Source organism: Lathyrus oleraceus, chromosome 5 (genome assembly GCF_024323335.1).
Source record: "Lathyrus oleraceus cultivar Zhongwan6 chromosome 5, CAAS_Psat_ZW6_1.0, whole genome shotgun sequence".
Taxonomy (NCBI): Eukaryota; Viridiplantae; Streptophyta; class Magnoliopsida; order Fabales; family Fabaceae; genus Lathyrus; species Lathyrus oleraceus.
In genome coordinates, this window is record NC_066583.1 from 344,773,344 (window position 1) to 344,794,897 (window position 21,554).

The following is a 21,554-nucleotide window of genomic DNA, read 5'->3' on the forward strand; positions in this document are numbered from 1 at the left end:
TATCGGCACACTCAGTTACTCGGAAGATCCTCTCGATCTCCTTTAACCACTTCTGAGCGCCATTTGGATCGTATGCTCCCTTGAACATTGGAGGATTGTTCTTCTGGAACTCACTCAGTTGACGAGCAGCTCCCATTCCCACCACATTCGGATTCCCTCCAAGTACTCCAGCTAGCATACCCAGAGCCTCAGCAATCGCAGCATCATCTCTACCTCTTCCAGCCATCTCTATTCTGAAAAACCCAAACAAACTAAAACAATGAGTACTGATAGGGTTACACAACACCTATACCGTACAGGGGAAACAAAATAATTACGACTCGACTCGACCGACTATGCTCTGATACCACTAATGTAACACCCTTCTAAAATACCCCAATTATTTAATTAAAATCATAAAAATAACAATCAGAGTAATTATGCCCCGAAGGGTGTCACACAACATTTTCACACCATGCTCCCAAAATATCCTGTCATGCTCATTTATTTAATCAAATAACACAATTGCATAATTCGCAGCGGAATAAAATCCAATATCAATACAAAACATGCAACACAATACATGTAAGCTTATTCGACAATCATCAATGAAAATAAGTAGAACATCCCGTCCCGATGTTACATCTATCAGAGCATGACCCCCTAAGGAACTACTTCTAAACTCCAAGTACTAGCTCCTACTCAATTCACTGCTCGTTACCTGAAAAACAGTTGTAAGGGTGAGTTCCTCAATCAATATAATGAGTATTATAAAATATCATGTTATGTTAAGTGATTCAACACACTTCATCACCCTAATCAAAACACACATTCAGGAACAGCATATTAATTCAACATCATACTCAATAACAACACAACAAATACCAACACAAAGACACGTGTAATATTGGAATACATCCATTCATATTACACGCCATACATATATTATGCAATGAGACTCCATGCATGCGGTACCGACTATTTTGTGAACATATAGTTCAACCTCACCGTCCAAATCCAGGCACGGCTACCAAGCTCACTAGTCCCACTCATTTAAGACATAGTGACTCACTCACTAATTCCTCACCATGGGAATTAGCTACCACCCCAAATGGGCCATGCCATGCACGCTAATCACCTAGCATGCAAACATCAACAACAACAATCAAAATGATTTACTCACTAATTCCTCACCATGGGAATTAGCTACCACCATAAAGGCCACAATATGCATGCTAATCACCTAGCAATGCAACATCAACAACAATTCAAGAATAGACACATGCTCACACTCTAAGCCATAAAATAGTCTATTCACAAATGCATACATTCACATCATCATGTATACCATCTCATATCATCAACAAAAGCATATCATATCATGCCACATAATCAATCATAGTATTAGCACACTCTACTAATACCTATACTATTCAAAATAACGGGAAATGATCCCTACAACATCATACCTCAGCTAAGTACATCACTCAGCCTAAACAACCAAAAACTGCACAACAACAGTTCAGAAAAATCACAATTCTGCCCATACGCGTATTGCCTATGCCCATACGCGTATTGTCCACGCCTGACCCAATCCATACGCGTAATGCCCACGCCCATACGCGTATGCTACGCGTATCACATTCTCATACGCGTACCAACAGAGACCAAAACACGTTCAAAACATCATCTTCCTCATCCATACGCGTATTGCCTAGTGCCATACGCGTACCAGCCATCTCATACGCGTACCAACAGAGACCAAAACACGTTCAAAACATCATCTTCCTCATCCATACGCGTATTGCCTAGTGCCATACGCGTACCAGCCATCTCATACGCGTACCAACAGAGACCAAAACACGTTCAAAACATCATCTTCCTCATCCATACGCGTATTGCCTAGTGCCATACGCGTACCAGCCATCTCATACGCGTATTGCCTAGTGCCATACGCGTATGACCAGAAACCAGAACTCTCAGATCTGCAATGGCTTTCTCTGCTACGGGATCTATCCAATTTACCCTTCCACAGTCCAAATTTCACACAATATTACACATAACATCTAACACGAATCATACATTTTCAATTCCACAAATTGTTAACCTTTCTACCCCTAATTCCTACGAATTTCTCATCAATCATCACCTAAATTCGTTCATCAATAAGTCACAAGTTCATCACATATATCATTCAATCAGAGGCAAAATTCAATGGTTTCTCACTACCCATCACATACTATCCCATAATACCCGTTAATCGATGATAAACCCCCCTTACCTGAGTTAATCCGGCAGTCTCTGAGCTCCAAGCTTTCCCTTCCTTCAACCTTCGTTCTTTGGCTTTTTTGCCCTTTTTCCTTTTCTGCCTCTTTTCCCTTTTCACGTGAAAATAACCTTTTTACCAAAAATGGGATTATTCTAAATTCCAACTTATATACTTTCTGAATAATAATAATAATCCAAAAATAATAATAATAATAAAATTTCCAATTATTTTAATTAAATTAATAAATAAATTATTAACTTAATTTAAACAATTATTTTATTATTATCGGGGTGTTACAGTGTTGGCATGCATTGGTGCAGACTAGGTGGGAGTTGTCTTGTCTTGGGGAAGACTTGGTGGAATCTGATGATGCAAAACTTGGACACGTGGAAGGCATGCGTGGGAATATTGTTTAAAATAAATAATCAGGTTGTTTAAAATAAATAATTAAGCTTAAATAAAATTGAATAAATGAGGTTGTTTAATATTTATTCAGGCATGCGTGGGAATATTATTTAAAATAATTAATCAGGTTGTTTAAACACATAATGGAAAAAAGAGGTAGTTTAGTATTGGAAGTGTGATATTCAGTATTGGAAGTTCAAGAAGTTTAAGTTTTTGGTGCAAGCAAAGCTAAAGCTGAGACTAAGTTCAGACTATGTGGAGAATACATTTGATGGATAGGCAGTAGACGTGTCAAAATTATTACATGCATGCAGTTCCACCTTGCCTGCAAGATTCTTGCATGCTTTACACGTGTCCAAGTTTTGCATGCGTTGCTCTTGGGGAAGACTTGGTTTCTTGCATGCTTTACACGTGTCCAAGTTTTGCATGCGTTTCTCTTGGGGAAGGCTTGGTTGAAGACATGCATGCAAAGATGTGTCGGAATCTTGCAGTATAAATATGCACACACATTTTCACAAAGGTATTCACAATATCTTCACAGCAATCTTCACAAAACCTTCACAATATCATCACAAAACCTTCAAAAAACCATCACAATATCATCACAAAACCCTCACAAAACCTTCACAAAACCTTCACAAAATCTTCACAAACCCTTCACAAAACCTTCACAATATCTTCACAAAACATGGCATCTTCATCACAATACAAAATCAAAGCTCACGTCAATGGTGAGACTTATGAATGTGATATGTCTGGCTTCCTATTTAGAAACACCGAATGCACTCGTTTTTGTCTAAATAGAGGAGCTGACTTCTCTTACCTGAAAAGGAAGATTGAGTCCAAACTAAGACAACCCGTGTCCCAAATTTTTTATCAACAACCTTTTTTTTCCAGAAAACAACTCTGTCAAGTTTTATAAGTCATTGATTCAAAATGACATGGAGACACAATACATGCTTCGTAACCATGAGTACTCTGGTTACGAATACATAGTGTTGTACATTGTGTTGGAACAACCTCAATCAACTCAGAATATTCAATCACAGGTTATTGATCCTGTGATTGATGACGAACAAGATGTTGAGCACCACGTTGAAGACGATGTGGTTGATGATGCTGAAGACGTGGTTGATGACTTGGTGAACTGTCATTCTGAAGACGAAGACCAAGCTCAAATACCTATAGCGCAACGCTACTCACCGCCTACGCACTTCACAACACTTAACTTGGGCGAGGATGAGCCCTCATCAGATATGTTCTACAACCCATATATGAGGTCTTATGAGGACTTAAAGAAGGGTGACCAATTTCGGACCAAGGAAGAGTGTCTGTTAGCAATAAAGAACTGGCACTTGAAAAATTGTGTTGACTACGATGTTATCAAATCAAATCCGGAAAGATACGTCATTGTATGCAAAAATCCGGAGTGTGGGTATAGGTTGATGGCATCGTACAAGAAGAAACATAATGCGTGGGTGATAGGGTCCATATCTCAAGCTCACATTTGCGTCAACACCAACATGGCACAGGATCATCGCAAACTTAGCCATGATATGATCTGCCATTCCATATTACCTCTAGTTGAGGCTGACCCGTCACTGAAGGTGAAAACAATTATCTCCCATTGTGTGGCTGTTTTCAAATATACACCGTCATACAGAAAGGCTTGGTTAGCGAAAACCAAGGCAATTGAACTGGTATACGGTAACTGGGAGGAATCATACAAACAACTACCACGCTACCTGGCTGCACTACGATTGTACTCACCTGGGACGGTTACTATAATGGAGACCTTGCCTGCACAATCCCCTGACGGAACTCGTCTAGAAGGTAATGGAATTTTCCATAGACTTTTCTGGGCATTCCGTCCCTGCATCATCGGGTTCACATTCTGCAAACCACTTGTTCAAGTCGATGGAACTTGGCTGTATGGGAAATACAAAGGATCGTTACTGATGGCGGTCGCACAAGATGGCAATTCTAATATTTTCCCAATAGCCTTTGCATTGGTAGAAGGAGAAACGACTGCTGCTTGGAGTTTCTTCCTTAAGAATCTCCGAACGCACGTGACTCCACAAGCTGGCATCTGTGTGATTTCTGACAGGCACGCTTCAATAGACAGTGCATACAATAATCCAGCAAATGGTTGGCATGACCCCCCGTCTACCCATGTTTACTGCATCAGGCATATTGCTCAAAATTTTATGCGGGAGTTCAAGGATAACTTCTTGAAGCAACATTTGATAAACGCGGGGTATGCATTAAACCAACCTGGATTCCAATACTACCGCCGAGAAATAGTGTTGGCAAATTCTGATGCAGGGAGGTGGATCGATAATATCGACAGAGCGAAGTGGACTAGATCATACGACGATGGGGTGAGGTGGGGCCACATGACAACAAATCTTGTGGAATCAATGAACGGTGTGTTTAAGGGCATACGTAACCTCTCGGTAACCGCATTGGTGAGTGCGACCTATTTTCGGATGGCAACGTTGTTCGTAACAAGAGGCAGGCGCTGGAATGAAGTGTTGCAGACGAGTCAAGTATATAGTGATGCCTGCATGAAGTTTATGAGGCAGGAATCTGCCAAAGCCAACAGCCATCGGGTTACGGAATTCGACCGCCATGGCCACACTTTTAGTGTCAAGGAAACAATTGACCACAACCAAGGGCTGCCCAGACAAGAGTATAGGGTCCTAATACCAGACCGTTGGTGCGACTGTGGTCAATTTCAGGCCTATCGTATGCCTTGTTCCCATGTCATTGCAGCGTGTTCACACAGCCACTTCGATGCATTATCGCTAGTGTCTCCAATCTACAAAGTTGCAACATTGCTCAATGTATACGACAATCCCTTTCCGGTGGTAGCATTGGAGGCGTATTGGCCAGAGTATGACGGGGAAATTGTTTGGCACAACGAATCGATGCGGCGGAATAAAAGTGGTCGCCCAAATAGCAGGCGCATTAGAACTGAAATGGGCGTCACAGAGAAAATGCAGAGGAAGTGTAGCATATGTAGACAACTAGGGCATAATAAGAACAAATGTCCATATCGTGGATCTAGTTCCACAACTTAGTTTTCATTTTCATAAATCTGTGTACCAATGCTGTTTATCATTAAAGTTTACTTTTTATTCCAAATAGAAGATGACACTTGAACAACAAACACAAACATCTAACATTACAACACCAATTACTTGAGAAACAAAAACAAACACTAGAACAAAAACAAGTACTAAAACAAGAACAAGTGCTAGAACAATAACAAATACAACAACAACATGACAGACAACCATTAAAATCTAAGAAATTACAACAGTTAACACTATATCGTCTGATCCATGCATCATTTGGATGCAATCAATGTCGCTTTCAACTTCAACCCACCAACGTATTGTTTCTCCAGTTTCAAATGAGAACCTTGTTCTAAGCCTCTGAATCCTTCTTATGACTTCACCAGGTTGGTAATCTCCCTCTAACCAAGACATCAAGGACCTTTTTAGTTGGTCCAACGAACGGATGTTCCAAAACTTCATCTCCATTGGGGGTTTCAAAGGCGAAAAAATAACATGCCCATCCCTTTTTAAGATTACTTGTTCAGGATCCGGGCGCCTTGATGATGTTCGCTGCCATGACGACGGTCTTGGAGATGCCATGAACTCAACTTGATAGAGAAAGTGATAAGAAATAGTGGTGAAGCGAATGCAAGGAAATAACACTTTATTTATAGGAAAAGATCTGGGTTGTACACCAATCTACTTAACCCTAATTAGTGTCGCACTTGATTAATTAGGGTTTCAATTAGGTCATAACTACCAAACTCTGATTATAACCGATCAATAAACCCTAATTATAATTGATAGATTAACCTTAACATGATTAACCCTAATTCTCCCAAAAATTTATAAATAATATTATTTACTTATAAATTAAATTAATATATATATAAATTAATATATATATATATTCATTTTATTTATATATATGTGTTAATATTCATTTTATTTATACATATGTGTTAATATAAATTTTATTTTATTTATATCTTGTAAATAAATATTTATATATATTAATTTACATGTGTATAATATTAATTGTTTATAAATTAAATTAATATATATATATATATATATATATATATATATATAAATTAATATATATATAAATTAATATATATATATATATATAAATTAATATATATATATCTTGTAATAATTTTATTTATATATAAGTGTTAATATAAATTAATATAATTTATAAAAAAAATATATTTATCAAATATCTAATATTTAAAAAATAATAATAATAAAACATGTTAAAAAAAAAAAAATGGGAATGGGTGTAGGCGCCACTCCTAGTGGCGACTTGCCCTACCCATTAAGGATAGGCGCCAACTAGGGTGGCGCCTATGTACACTTTTAGGGCAAATTTTGCCCATTTGTGTAATATTTTTGAAAAAATGGTTAATTTTGAAATTTTTTTAAAAATTCTGGATATTTAAAAAAAAAATTCTCTGAATTTAGTGTTTTCTATTTTCGAATTAATGTTAATTCGAATATAGTTGATAAAGATAGCTTGGTAAAATCACTATTCTCTCATTCATTTATTATATTTTTATTTTTTTAATATGTGTGAAAGTATAAGTATAACAATTATTTTGGAACGGAGGAAATAATAAACACCTAGCAACAAATACAACCACTATACGCCAATATAATCAACTTAATCATCACTAGCAATTATAGAAACCGACTACCACAACAAAATAGACCAGATTTCAAAAACCTCCCACTGCAACTTGCAACTGTGGAAATTGATTACCACCAAAACACATTGCTAGAAAGTACCCCAAAAAAATCGATTCTCCAATTAAATTGTAAGGAAAATTCGGCAAAATAACCTCATCAATATATCATACAACAATCAATAATAGTTTTAAATACCGAAACATAATAAGACGGTTTATAAGTTCATTTCAAATAAGAAATAATGAAACTTCACACCCAAGGAAAAAACAATATTGAAGGATAATAGATCTCACAATGAAAAGCATGAAGGAAAAGAAGTAAAAAAAAAGTCTAATAGCCAATAGGGGCGCTTAAATCTGCCTCCTTCTGAATGATGCTCTCCAAAACAGTTTCAGAAGATGTCAATTGATGCTTAAGATCTTCCACATATTGACTTAAATTGTCTATCTTGAAACGCAACATTTCAAATTCTTTGGTAACCTGTTGCTTAGAATCCAACACTTGTATATCAGGAAACAAACCACGTCTTTCAACACCATTCAACCAATCCTTATCAAAACCAAAGCTATGTGCATCTTGTAATAGCTCCACGAATTCGGTGCGGTATGAGCCCATTGCATCAACAGCACTATGAGTTTGGAGAAACTTCAATAGCTGAGCTAATAAACTGTAGGCACAACCCTTGTATCTATTACTCAGTGAAGTGTCCTTTAAGTGAAGGGAAGGGTGCAAAACAAGGAAATCAGTTAACAGAGACAAGTTCTCTGAAGCCAAATGCTTCTTGGAGACTAGTTGCTCAAGCTCCTTTGTGATAAGCAAAGAATAACTTAAATCTTCTACTATTTTAGATGAGTTCCCTGAAAGTATAGAAAATAATAATCATACCTACTTAAAGGGAACAATATAGTTAATCAAAAGCAAATTGAAGCAATAAGATACCTTTAGAAGGTATTGAAGGAAACTTGGATGCAATTGAAGAGGGTTTTGATTTTGAAACTATTATATCATCTTTCTTAGGTAACTGTTCCTCAATATTTGAGCTTACATTCTTGAAAGCCTCGTCATTCCAAGAAACTACACAAATTATGAAAGGAAAAAGTTCAAACTCAAAAGGGTGATGACTGTTGAAGTAACATAAGAAATAAAAATATATTCAGATTCTTCACCTTGATCATTGGTTTCTTTAGAGGCCATGGAAAAAGAAGTCATGGCTATTTGTTCATCACCATGTTCCTACACATATTCAAATTAAAAAAAATGATAATATGTTAAGTCTTAATATTTATAGCATCAGCCTTATTATATTTAACAATATATATTTTAGTTTAGCAGATTTCATTACGAATAGAATAAAAGATAGAAACCAAAAGAATTTCAGTGTTAAGGAACAATTCCCCGTAACTAATTTGGATACAAGATTTAGAAGCAGGTTCTTTTATATGAATGCAATCACATGGAAGTAATTCCCTTACTTATAAGAAAAAGAATGAGTTTGCATCCTAATAGGTTTGATGATGAACTTACTAATTCTAAATTGGTTGATGATGTTATTGTCTTGACATTATAAGATGTATTTCCTTCTTCAACGTTTATCGCATTACCCTGCTGAAAATTTGAAAGAATGCTTATAGTTATAATAGTATAATTCAATTTGTGCATTGAAAATGAGTAAAAACAAAATACAGGAAAACTAGGAGAAATGCCTTTTGTTTAGGAGCAACTAACTGTAAAGTTGGCTCATTCTTTTTTTCTGAAATGGGTTGCAAAGTTGCTGCTACATCTATTTCGGACGTAGAGCCCTCCCACTAATCACATAACATGAAAATTAGTTGCAACATATTCAAAACATAGCCTGCAGAATATGTTGGTGTTATTGGTAATGTCTCTGGTGTATGTTTCATATTTTATACAAATGCATTGTCATATTTAGGTGTTGTTAGCTTGAATAAATAGATTGCTATTGACCTCTGAAGATGTCAACTCGTGACTTGACGCTGCTTCAACTTCAATTCCAGCGATAAAATCTTTAGTATTGTGGCCACGGGATTCTTCTTGTATTTTTTGAAGTATAATCAACAAATTTCTTAACGCTCCTTCATCCATATCTAAATGTTATAGATTAACATTGTTAGATAGTAACTTAGAAAGCATAATAATAAAACCAAAATGTTGACTAGATTTCAGTTATTTATTTGTCTATGCCTAATAAATAAAAGTTACCACTTTGATAAAGCTTCTATCAGTAAGAATATGGATAACTCTATGAGCTCTTACATATTAGAAATACTTATCCATGTGTTTGCATCATTGTTTATAAGTGGAAAGTAATGATGAAATAAATGACTATATAAAAATAAATGAGATTGACAAAATCACTGTGAGTCCTTCTGATTTTGACAAAATTTAGAGATGAGTTTTACAAGAAACTTCGAGAAACTCATCAAGAAACTTAGCCATGAATCTAGTAAGGTGGACTCAAGAGCAAATGCAATTACATATTTAAAAAAACCAAACTATTTGCATCTTTGACAACTTGAGAAATGATTAATATTTAAGCACGCACATTCATACACTAGGAGAAGCATTACAAGGAATAAGCATAACTTTGTAAAAATAAAATTTGTAAATATTAAAAATGTAATAATTTTGAAAAGTATTAGGTAAAGTGTTTACCCATGAGTGAATCGGAACCAATTATTTCCCAGAAATAGGCGAGTCTTGATGTTGAAGTGAGAGAGAGTTTTTGACAATCCATTACAAAACGAGATTCTACGGTTTGAAATTGAATTCCCTGTGTTTGGAAGAGGCTTGGTAGGTTCACAAATGCTACAAATTTCAAATTTAGAATCTTGGCTTTCTGATTTTCCTCCCCTTCAGTTTTAAATATTTCCTCTAGTTCATCTGCTTCTCTTATGATCAGACACTTTAGCTCCGGAAGCTCGTTACTTACGGAGGTCGAAAACACACATTTCAACTTGTTGCACTTTATTACAACAAGCACATTTAGCTTTGGGAAGCATGTCCTTGAGGATGAGGAATTTGACATTTTCTTATTCTCTAAATCATCTTCAATGATATGCTTCAACTCATCACACTCTATTATCATTATATCATGCAATTGTGGTAGACATCTTAAAATAGAATCGGAGAAAATGACTTGTAACTTTTCACATCGCATAATTTGTATCGTTATTAGGTTTTGGAGGACAAAAGAATCTTTGGGACCAACAAAAAGACAAGTCACCACATATAATTCGTCCAGCATAATCTTTCGCAACACTAAGTTTATTTGTTGTTCATTTACTTCATTGACACAAAATATACTTTCTACTTTGGACATACATAACCCGAGTCTTTCCAAAGCAAGCAAATACTCCATGTTCCCACTCAATTTCTAAGATAAATGAATGGAAAATAAACTCAGTTATATAGCCATAAATATGACCACCTAAGCTAAGATGTGTCTATTCAAAATTTTATGTCGTAACAAATTTATTTTTTTAGAAAATATTTTAAATTTCTTATTTTAGGTGAAATGGTAAAATAACATTTATATTTTAGGATGAAAGTAATAATTTGTATAAAAAGAAGATAACAAATGAACAGAAATATGTTAAGTGAGGTTGTATTTTTTTAAGGGTTAAATATGTTTGTGGTCCTCATAAATATCTCATATTTCAATTTTAGTCATTTAAAAAATTTCCTTTAAAAAATGATCATCCTAAAAACTTCCACTCACACTTTTGCTCTCTCTTACTAATTCAGTTGCTAAGTAATAAATCGTCGCTAAAACTGTCACAAATTAAATTGTAAAAACGGTCTCTAAGTTGCATGAGGGACCAAAAAAGAAAATAAAATATTTGAGAAGACCACAAACATATTTAACCTGTTTTTTAATAATAAATAGTATATAAAACTAAATTGCAATTTTACAAGAAATTAAAATAAAATTGTTTTTCCTGGGTTGTCTTAACCATCGTACATGAAATCCATAAAACTGGGGTAGGCCTTTTTTATTATTATTTTTTAAAATTAATTGTTAAGAAATTATCAATTGCAATATCATAGCATTAAATAATTTCAGAAACAAAAATATATAGAAATAGGAATACCTTTGTGATGGTACCATCGACAGATCTTGAAACCAAATGATGAGATATGAAATCACCAATAGGTTTCATATCAGCAACCTGTAAGCATTTATCGAGTACAAGATCTTTCAAAGGTGGAAATGTTGTGTGATATTGTTTAGGACACATGGCAGCCAAATTTTGCAGATTGGAAAGATAGAGACACTCCAATGCTGGAAGATGAAGATGAACCTCAATGTCGTTTTGATGATCATCATTGTAATGTCCGAATATATATTCCAATCGGATGCAATCTATAATGGAAAGCACTTTCAACTTTGGGAAGACATTGTCCAAATTATTGTCATCAGCATTGTCGTGATCTTCGGTGTCTATTATTATGTGTTTCAATTCATCACAACCTTTAATTATCAAAGTTTCCAACAACATTCTTGGAGCAATAGATAGGACAAATATTGATTTTATCTTCCTCAACTCAGTCAACTGAATCTCTTTAACATTGCATAGGATCTTTGATTGTCTTGAAATACATTGAGCACGCTCCCATATGTTTATGCTAAGGCAATATGAATTTGATTCCTGTAATGTGATCCAAATAAAAAAGAATTTAAATTAATCTCATGGTGAGTGTATATAAAATTCAAAAAATGCAAACATATCATTTTTATTTTTTTATTTTTAAATTTTAATGTTTTCTGTGATACAATACAAGTCTCTTCACTCATGATGTATAGATTTTGTGTGAGAATATTTCTAAACTATCTTGTGTATACATGAATTAAACATTGATCTTTTCAAATTTCAATCCAAATTAAGCAGTATTAATTAGACTTATGTTTAGAAAAATAAATGCATCTAGTAATTTGAAAAAGAGCTTTGTATTTATGAATAAAAATATTTCCTAATTGATACTTATAGTTAGAGACATGAGAGATTATTTAATAAAATGAATATATATTTAGTTTCTTTTATTATAAGAAAATGTATATGTAGTTTCATATATTATAAAATAAATGCAAGAATTAACATATGAGAAGTAGGTGAGAGGGTTACCATTAAGTTGTTTTGTGGTTGATTCACATGAACCAATGGAATTTTAGTACTTTTGGTACTCCTCAATTTGTTTCCACAATAATACATATCAATCCATGAAAAGATGTTGCATTTGATATAGTCCGACTGTGTTGCTGGCTTGGAAGCGGATCTAGAAATAGAAGATGACTTCTTATTGGACAAAGATGTCGTATGATTACTTTCTGGAAAAATATCAATTAAATTGGGTACATCATCAAGATTTATATATTTTAGGGAACCAAGTTTGACATCTTGCCCAAATATGTATTTCAGCTTATCACAACTTCTCATTGTGATGGATTCTAGTGCCGGAAGATCATGAGCAGAGACAAACGGAAGTATTACTTTAAAGTTTGGACACTTCCTAATTTCAAGAGCTTTTAGTTTCAAAAACATTGGGTCCAGACTCTTGCTATCATCATCAATTATTTCTCTTCTTGATCCCTCTCCTTTTCTTTCATCTAGTATTATATATTCAAGACCCTCACAGTCAATTATTTCCAATATCTCCAACAACACTAGGCTACGGGCAGTTGAAAGTTCGAATAAGGAGATCAACATCGGACAACTATTCAATGAAACTTTCTTTAGATTGCGTAGGCTAAGGTTGCACTTAAATAAACTTCGCAAGTGTTTGCAATTCCCGATAGATAGGTCCTCTAAACTCTTAAAAGTGTCAAAGGAAAGAGGACCTATGCACAACTCTTCTAGATTTTCCATTTTCTCCAGATGTAGTTTAACCAACTTAGAGAATACATGTGATACTTGAGAAGAAGTATGCTTAGTTTCAATGAGGCACTGTAGTTGTGAAATGCAACTTAAACCAAGCACAACTAGATCATTCATACCATGGTCCAAAGGAACAATCTCAGGTATGATATTTCTCCAAACCCCTCGATTCTACCTAGTTTGAGAACCTCTGCTTCTTGCATACAATACTTGAGTGTTGTTTCAGATAGGAAAAACTCATTTTCGTAGTCAATAGACACACACTTTGATGATGATGAATAATCAATTCCAGAGCCGTCGGCTACACAAAACATCTGCAATGTAGGTAAAGTTATTTCTCGACAACAATGATTAAAACTCCCTACAAAATACAACTCTTGAAGTAATGAGCATCTTTCAATCACTTCAAACGGATTATTCCAAGAAATTGAACAATGTTCCAATTTCAACAATCTGAACTTATCTAATTTCGTAATTCCGCTCGGCAATTCATTAATACGACAACCACTCAAATCAAGTGTCTCAAGGCTTGGCAGATTTCCCAAGATAGAAATGTCACCCAACATACCAGATCTAAAGATAAGAGATCGAATATTCTGCAACGATTGTATTGATTGAGGTAATGATAGGTTTAAAAAAAAAAAATCACAAACAAAAACTCGAAGTCCAGTATTATTTTCAAAAAAGGAATCTGGTACTTTGATATTTGAAAGCTTGTCACCTTCTTCCCTACATAAAATGACAATTAGAATCTCAAGCTTGGAACCATCAAGCTTACAGGAAAACACGTCCTTTGGCTTGCCTTCACATAACAAATATTTTATATTTTTCTCCCTTTCAACCATTGCCTTTTGATTTTTGTCATACACTTGTACTGTTTGAATCTCTTTGTTCGCTATCCATTGGGCAGCATCACGAACCAAGTCATGCATTTTCACTATCCCTTGATCGGCTTCCAACAATAAACAAGAATCTAGGAGTTTATTTTTGGATATAACTACTTGACTTCGAGCATCTTGGTAGCTTCCATAATCTTCCCCAAAAAGGCCTCCTCCGATGGCAAGTCTGGCTAACCTTTCAGTAAGAACCTCTTCATCTTCTCGAAACACAGAACACAAAAGGAATAAACTCTTTGCCTTTTCATTCCTCATATTATCATAGCTAAACTTCAAACAGTTATAAATTTTAACAAGTTCATCATCAACACCATGTATGGACATAGGTTTTTGAAATGATTTTAAGGCCACATCCCATTCATTCCGATGTTGTTCGCCCTTCAAACTACTAGCAATAACAACAATTGCAATAGGTAACCTTTTGCATTCATTTGCAATCTTACGTCCCTTGTCAAGAAAAAATTCAGTTGAAGTTTCACTTAGACTAGCATGCCTTTTGAACAAGATCCACGCATCTTCTTCAGATAAGAGATCTAGTTGGATTGTCTTATTGCATCCTAATTTTTTGCACACCAACAGACTGCGCGTGGTTACAACAATCCTACAACCTTTGTGATTGTCACTATATGGAATTCCAATTTCATTAAAATCAATATCGCCCCACACATCGTCCAATATTAGAAGAATCTTCTCACCATTGGTTAGTCTGCTCCATAGTTTTTTGGGTCGATCGGATTCATTACAGTCATCAAATTTCAATCCCAAGGGTCCAGCAATATCATCTTGAATCTTTTTAATATTAGGAGAAAATGACACTGCGGTATCGATGATTTGAGTAAATTGCTTTGATTGCTTAAGTGTCTTACCCACTTCCTTGATCAATGTAGTTTTTCCTGTGCCCCCCATCCCTTGCAACCCAATCATATAATTGTTGTCATCTTTGAGTTCATCCAAAAGCTCAATGTATTTGGATTCTCTACTTTTAAAATGCATATAGTGTTGGGATGAATAGCGTTCAACATCTGGAAGACGAGCTGGGAGTCCAATTGTAAGTTCCTTTCCAACTTCCATTAATTCTTTAATATGATCCTTCCTATTTGCCAGTACTTTTCCTCTTCTATATCTCCATATGCAATGAGGACAAAATTCAAAAAAACATTTTTGTTTTGTTTTGGTGTCTTCTTGAATGAGCTTATCAGCTTCTTCTACCCAAGAAAGAGCATTAGCTTGAACATCTTCCCCTCTTCGGGTTGCCACTTCAATGCGTTGCTTGAAAGTTGTCCTTTCTACTTCCAACCTAGCTTTTTCTTCTTCAAAATCCTTAGCAATGCACATGAAGCAACATATATAACTCGATTCTGCAATTACGCCATTTATCAATTTCTCCACATATGGCTTCGCCAAATCAGTCAAGAAACTCGCCATCTAAATAAGTTTCAATAGATCAAAGTTAGGCATATATGTATATGTTTGCATATTGTATTGTGTATTAGAAAATAAAATGGTTGATAATGAATCTTGTTCTGTGAGCATATCATTCATGTTCTTTTTGTGTAGGAAGATTTTCTTCATTTAGAGTATGTTTATTTGAAAAATTGAACTTGACGTACACATTTTTCATCAAAGAATTTTTCTTATAGTTTGTTTTGAATAAATATTTGAGAAACTTCAAACAGAGATTCCATTAGATATCTAAGTTTAAGATCCTTTCAGCAGATTTCTAAATAGCCAGTCTATCTTTGAAAATGATGAACAAGTTATAGAATTATAAATATAAAACTCTAAGTTGAAGAATTATAAACCCTTGTAAATACTCTTAAACGAATACTCTAAAACTTGGTTACCTTATTTCATGCACTTTCAGCAAATGCTCAACTCGAATAGCTACTAAGAACAATCTTCCTCAGATTTTTCAAATATGCAGTAGCTAGTATTTGATGTTCTGCAGCAAAAGTATGTTCATGTGCATTGTAACGATTAATTTATGATCCAAAAAGAGAGGAAGGGATCATATAAAGTAAAGTAGCTATCAATTGCTCTCACTTTCACATTTGTAATCAATTAATGTTCAAATGTAAAGAAAACCAATGATTCTTTAATTTTGGGTATATATGGTTTAAACAATTAACAAATTCAAAATTGGAAACACTCACCCCTAAATACAATTCATGTATAAGGTAAGTTAGAAGGCTCACAAAATGCTAGGTCGTAGTAATTAGATCCAACTGTGTAAGTTTTTTAAAAATCTAAGAACGAATTCAAAAGAGTAACAAATAAACAATAATATGATTTATTATCTATGCGGTTAAAATGGTAATAAAACGACAAGCATGTGACTGTTACCTTATTTCAGCGAAAGTTGAAGCTATATGAACAATCTTTCTCCAATCTGCAGTAGCTAGTAGTTAATGTTCGTCAGCAAAAGAATCTTCATGTGCCTTGTAGTGATTAACTTATGTTCCAAAAAAAAAAAGAATGGATCAAATAAAGTAAAGTAGCAATACTTGAAGCAACCTCCTTAAAGTATCAAGTAAAGGTTCAACGATTGATAAACAAGTTATGAATAATTTATCATATAGAAAAATGGAGTGAAAATCAAAAATGGAAATCATTTACAAATTAAAAATATGAGAAAGTAACAAAAGAAAAATTTATGAGATTGTTTTCTACCTCAATCAATGTTTTACTGTTATATCAGCACATACTCGGGGCTTTTTAATAATCATTTCCTTTATTGGAAGCAGCTAGCATATAGAGAATTTGGAGTAATATACATTGCAATTCATATTATGCAGTAAACAAAAACTATAAAGACAATAACATTTATAGATTCAATATATGTATTAGTGATCCTTTAAATGTTAATGTGTATATGATTATTTAAATTGAAGTAGGATATTGCAACTAATAACATAATCCCTTCATATGATTGTTTGTTACCTTATTGCAGCAGCAAATGTTGAAGCTGTAAGAACCATCTTTCTACAATCTGCAGTAGGTAGTATTTGAAGTTCTTCATCAAAAGAATCTTCCATTGCCTTGTAGTGACGAACTTATGTTCCATAAAAAAAGAAGAAAGGATGGAATAAAGTAAAGTATCAGTACTTGAAGCAAACTCCTTAGTATCAAGTAAAGGTTCAATTATTGACAAACTTTACAGCTAGCTAGAAATCCATTGTTTGGGGTTTACAATTCATGTAACCGGTAAACTAGGAGATTCTACAAAATTCAAAATAGCACTAATCGGATACAACTATGTAAATTCATGAAAAAGGAAGAATAAAGAAAAATCTAAATATAATGGTGAACATGCGACACTGAAATCAGATGCGAATTTGCAAACCCCTTGGATTAAGAAAAATCTATCTCAAGTGTCAACACGTCACAATAGCATTTTACAAACAAACACTAGGAAAGCAATATCCACAACAGGTGCACAAAATCCTGTAAATAATCTTATAATGATGTGGTTTGGCAGTAAGAATATTTGAAATATTGGACATGTGGAATGAAGATTTTAACTTGTATATAACAGTCAGACATTATTTAAATCTTGGTTTTTTTAGAAAATAACCAGCAAATATATTTATAAATATTTAAATCGAGGTCAACAACTTAGAAGCATACTCATGCATTTTGGTATGACATTGATATGATATGAACTCTGATGTATTTATGGAGCAATATGCTAACACACTTTTTTTATAGATTGGATCACCAAAGAAACATAACATAAAAGAAAAATGGATCAATGTAATTTTAAAAAAGATGAATGAGTGATGCTTTAAGTTTCCTATCATGATCAACTTGTCTTTTAAGCTTGTCAACCAGAGTCACCTTCAACCAGAGTCAACTTGACTAGAGACAAACTTACCAGACTCGTTTCGCTCAAGTGAAATCATTTTTTGAAGTATCTGCATTCCAGTAGAGTTAGAGACATCAGAAGTCTTTGCTTCTTCACTATTTATAAACAAAATCTAGGACTGATATCACTAAAATACATATCAGACCTTCAAGCGGCAGAGACCTGTGGCAAAATTAACTCAAGGAATATTTCCCAAGCCAATGTTTTGTAAGCATACTGGACAACTGTCTTTCTCTATTACTGAGAGCTAGCTTATAAGCATCACCAAGATCAAGGAAATTTGGATTTTGTCGAGCAATATCACTAAAAACAAGGATTGATTCGAAAGATACTTGAGATGCTAATACCTTATTGACTAATTTGGTGTTTTCTTCACTGTCCATGGTGAGTCCTTGCTTAGACACTAGCTACTGTCCATCCGTTCTAAAATCATATATACAAGAAACAATAGCAATATGATTTTTTTTCAACTAAAAAAATGGAGATAAGGTTTGTTAAATGAGAATAAAGAGGATTGAGGAACATCATTGAAGGGAGTAGCCTCAGTTTAAGAGAGAGAAACAGCACTTGTTTCATTCTGCTGGCAGTCAAGTTGTGGGAAGGGAGTAGACTTCAGTGGCAGGCCTTTGGTGTTCAACCTCCACAGAACTACAACCCAACAGTTCTCCATCTTCTCGCTGAATTCAAAGTTCCCCTGAGATTTTGAACCAATCAACAACGATCCCCACATAGCTTTTGTCAGCTCAAAAGGCATAAATCTCATGAGCATATACATCTTCATACATCCCACCAAAGCGATAACCCAAACAGTCCAAGACACAACATCTGGGTGAGGCATTTCATCAAACAGTTGTCGACAAAGTGCAACATAACCACACGAAGAGAGTTATTAACATGATTTCAGCTGGTGGATAGTAATGAAAAACTTATTGACACAAAATAGTAAAATAAAGATTCTTCAGCTATATAAAAGGCACTGGACATTGGAATCAACACCGCGATTCACGAAGCTCCACATAATCACACGGAACTCCGCCAGTACAGTTACACGGGGCTGTTTGTCCAATGGAAGCGGCATTTGTGGATAGTAATTATCAACTTCTGGCTCCAAAACCATTTCAATTTATTCGAGAGGTAGTAGATTTCCGCTTCAATGAATCCATCGGACCCAATGCCTCAATGCTGTGTAGCTTCTCCATTTACTTTAGTTGTATTGCACTCAGTATTTCATCTTCTTTGCCAAAACTTTTCTTTCCAGTATCGTCGTCGTGGGACTCTTCTCGCATAAACTGCAAACAACTTGAACAAAGGTACATCTCATTGTATTTTATTGGACTCAAACATAAATTGACATACATATCATGATACCATAGTATTTTAATGGACTTTTTGGTATATAGCATGTCTAAACACACACATTCATACTCTATGAGAAGCATTTCAAGGAAGAAACATAACTTTGTCAAAAAAATAATTTGTAAATATTACTGTATGATATGTAATTATTTATAAGATGTACTAATTTTGAAAAGTATTAGGTAAAGTGTGTACCAAACCGTATGTCGACACTGCAGCCAAGTATTTCCATGATATAGTCGAGTATTGATGTTGAAGTGAGAGAGAGTTTTTGACGATCCATTACAAAACGAGATTCTACCGTTTGAAATTGAATTCCCTTTGTTTGGAAGAGGCTTGATAGGTTCACAAATGTTATAAATTTCAAATTTAGAATCTTTACTTTCTGATTTTCCTTCCCTTCACTTTTAAATATTTCCTCTAGTTCATCTGCTTCTCTTATGATGACACATTTTAGCTCGGGAAACTCATTACATACGGAGATCGGAAATACACATTTCAACTTGTGGCTGATATATTCTGATATTCCTCCGGTACCAGATGATAATCTCATATACAGTCAATTTGTCATTAACATGTCTGCAAACGATGTTGTTATGAGCAGACAAAGAGGGGGATTTCGAAATGATCCACACATATCTAAATTGATGTATACATCGATCAGACAGATACATGCACATCAAATTCATCTCACATGCAAGCAAGCCTGAGTAAAATGAAATGGGATCAAAGAGAACGGTTGCACAACATCATTTCTTCTGCGTGAGCAATATAGACAAGCATGTGGTCAATCCTCAGTATACTCTAGTACACGATCAAACTCGTGTATGCGGTAAAAGTAGGATAGGATTCATCCCCTAAAATGAATAAGAAAAAAGTATTAGTAATAAGTGTAAAAAAATGGTTTTAATATTAATAGTGGCTATGGAAATTACTGTTAGTAGGGTGCATGAGTTTGTCATTTGCTTTGTCGTCCAAAGAGAATCTTCGCTCAGATTGGAGTACAAATATACCAAATAGGCTCCCCCCATACGTGAATGGCCGATAATTCGATGAAATACTTAAGGTATGCCACATCGACGTAGGTTACACTTTTGTCCACAAAAATGTCTGTGCCAACCAAGAATGGAAGGAAACACCTCAAAGCACACTTCATATGTTATGTAACCTATATATCATTGATGTCGGTATTCTCGGCCAATTCCAAGTTGTTTTGATATAGCGCTCCAAGTAAAAAAAATTGACATGTGCACCTCTAGTGCTCTCACACTACATCAGGGCATCCATTGGGCCAACCCCTAAATAAATGACCATCAACTCTTGGGCTTAATCATATTTGATTCTGGAATGATCAAGTAACCTCCCCTGGTGGGAAGGTGTAGAAGGCAAGTAACATCATCCAGGGTGATTGTCTGTGTTTTCTTATGACATCTCTCAACAAAAGCCACATGCATGCCATGGCTAATGATTTTGTGCCCAGAGCAACACATACCTGTAAGAACGAAGTACTAGAGGACACTATAGAACCAATGATTCTTAGGTTGATAAACCTTTAGAATATTTCTATTATAGTTAATATACTTCAAACAATCGTGCTCCTGTTAAAAAAATATCAGTCGTAGGGCAAGTGTTTAAAACATATAAATAACAATTGTTAACAAAAATACCTCTCAAGCCCAAACATGCTCAGAAACATGATATTTATAGTATATCAATAAGGGGGTGTCAGAGGGCCCTCCTGAAAAAAGGGTATGCAAATAGAGGAACATCATCATGTGTAGTAGAAGGAGCCTTCTCCTGGTCTACGTGATCAAGGAAGACGTGCCCCTGGGATGAGAACCCATATGACAGACAACTCCTAAAAGTCGATGCTTCCCCTTCATGAGGCATAGAGACGCTCTCCCGCCTAACTTTGGCCTGCTTATTCTAAAGCCTTGCATTCTCGCATCAAACTGACACGTGTTGGGTTTCGCGGATGAGCCTCATTTTGTCGTTGTTGTTTGCAGCCATTTTTCCTGAAACAATACGAGAAAAATACATCAGTTTCCATCAAGGGAAGTTTCAGATATGCATCTCTGAAAACTAGTAAACCACCAATTCGGAGATGCATCTCCAAAAAAGCTCATGTATGCATCA

The 21,554-nt window shown here is 34.9% G+C and overlaps 2 protein-coding genes across 4 annotated transcripts in view; both read right to left on the minus strand.

Moving 5' to 3' along the window:
- Nucleotides 1-20,116, minus strand: part of LOC127084545 (uncharacterized) — an 81,224-nt gene extending 61,108 nt beyond the window's left edge. The window contains exons 1-5 of one of the 3 annotated variants that reach the window (XM_051025029.1): nucleotides 19,614-20,116; nucleotides 18,072-19,351; nucleotides 17,138-17,249; nucleotides 16,541-16,649; nucleotides 16,042-16,139 (exon numbers count right to left, since the gene is read on the minus strand). The gene's annotated coding sequence lies outside the window, so the exon portion shown is untranslated. Of the gene's footprint in view, nucleotides 1-16,041; nucleotides 16,140-16,540; nucleotides 16,650-17,137; nucleotides 17,250-18,071; nucleotides 19,441-19,613 lie in introns of those variants that run through there. The other 2 variants (XM_051025026.1, XM_051025028.1) reach the window with 2 other exon arrangements.
- Nucleotides 7,738-18,445, minus strand: LOC127080586 (uncharacterized). Its single transcript, XM_051020900.1, has 13 exons — nucleotides 18,280-18,445; nucleotides 17,138-17,249; nucleotides 16,972-17,002; nucleotides 13,490-15,622; nucleotides 12,552-13,370; nucleotides 11,520-12,077; nucleotides 10,081-10,801; nucleotides 9,373-9,512; nucleotides 9,111-9,212; nucleotides 8,932-9,012; nucleotides 8,574-8,640; nucleotides 8,347-8,481; nucleotides 7,738-8,264 (listed from the first exon to the last, which is right to left on the minus strand). The coding sequence occupies exons 1-13, from the start codon at nucleotides 18,443-18,445 to the stop codon at nucleotides 7,738-7,740; spliced, it is 5,592 nt and encodes a 1,863-aa protein (XP_050876857.1).
- Nucleotides 20,117-21,554: the final 1,438 nt, after the last annotated feature.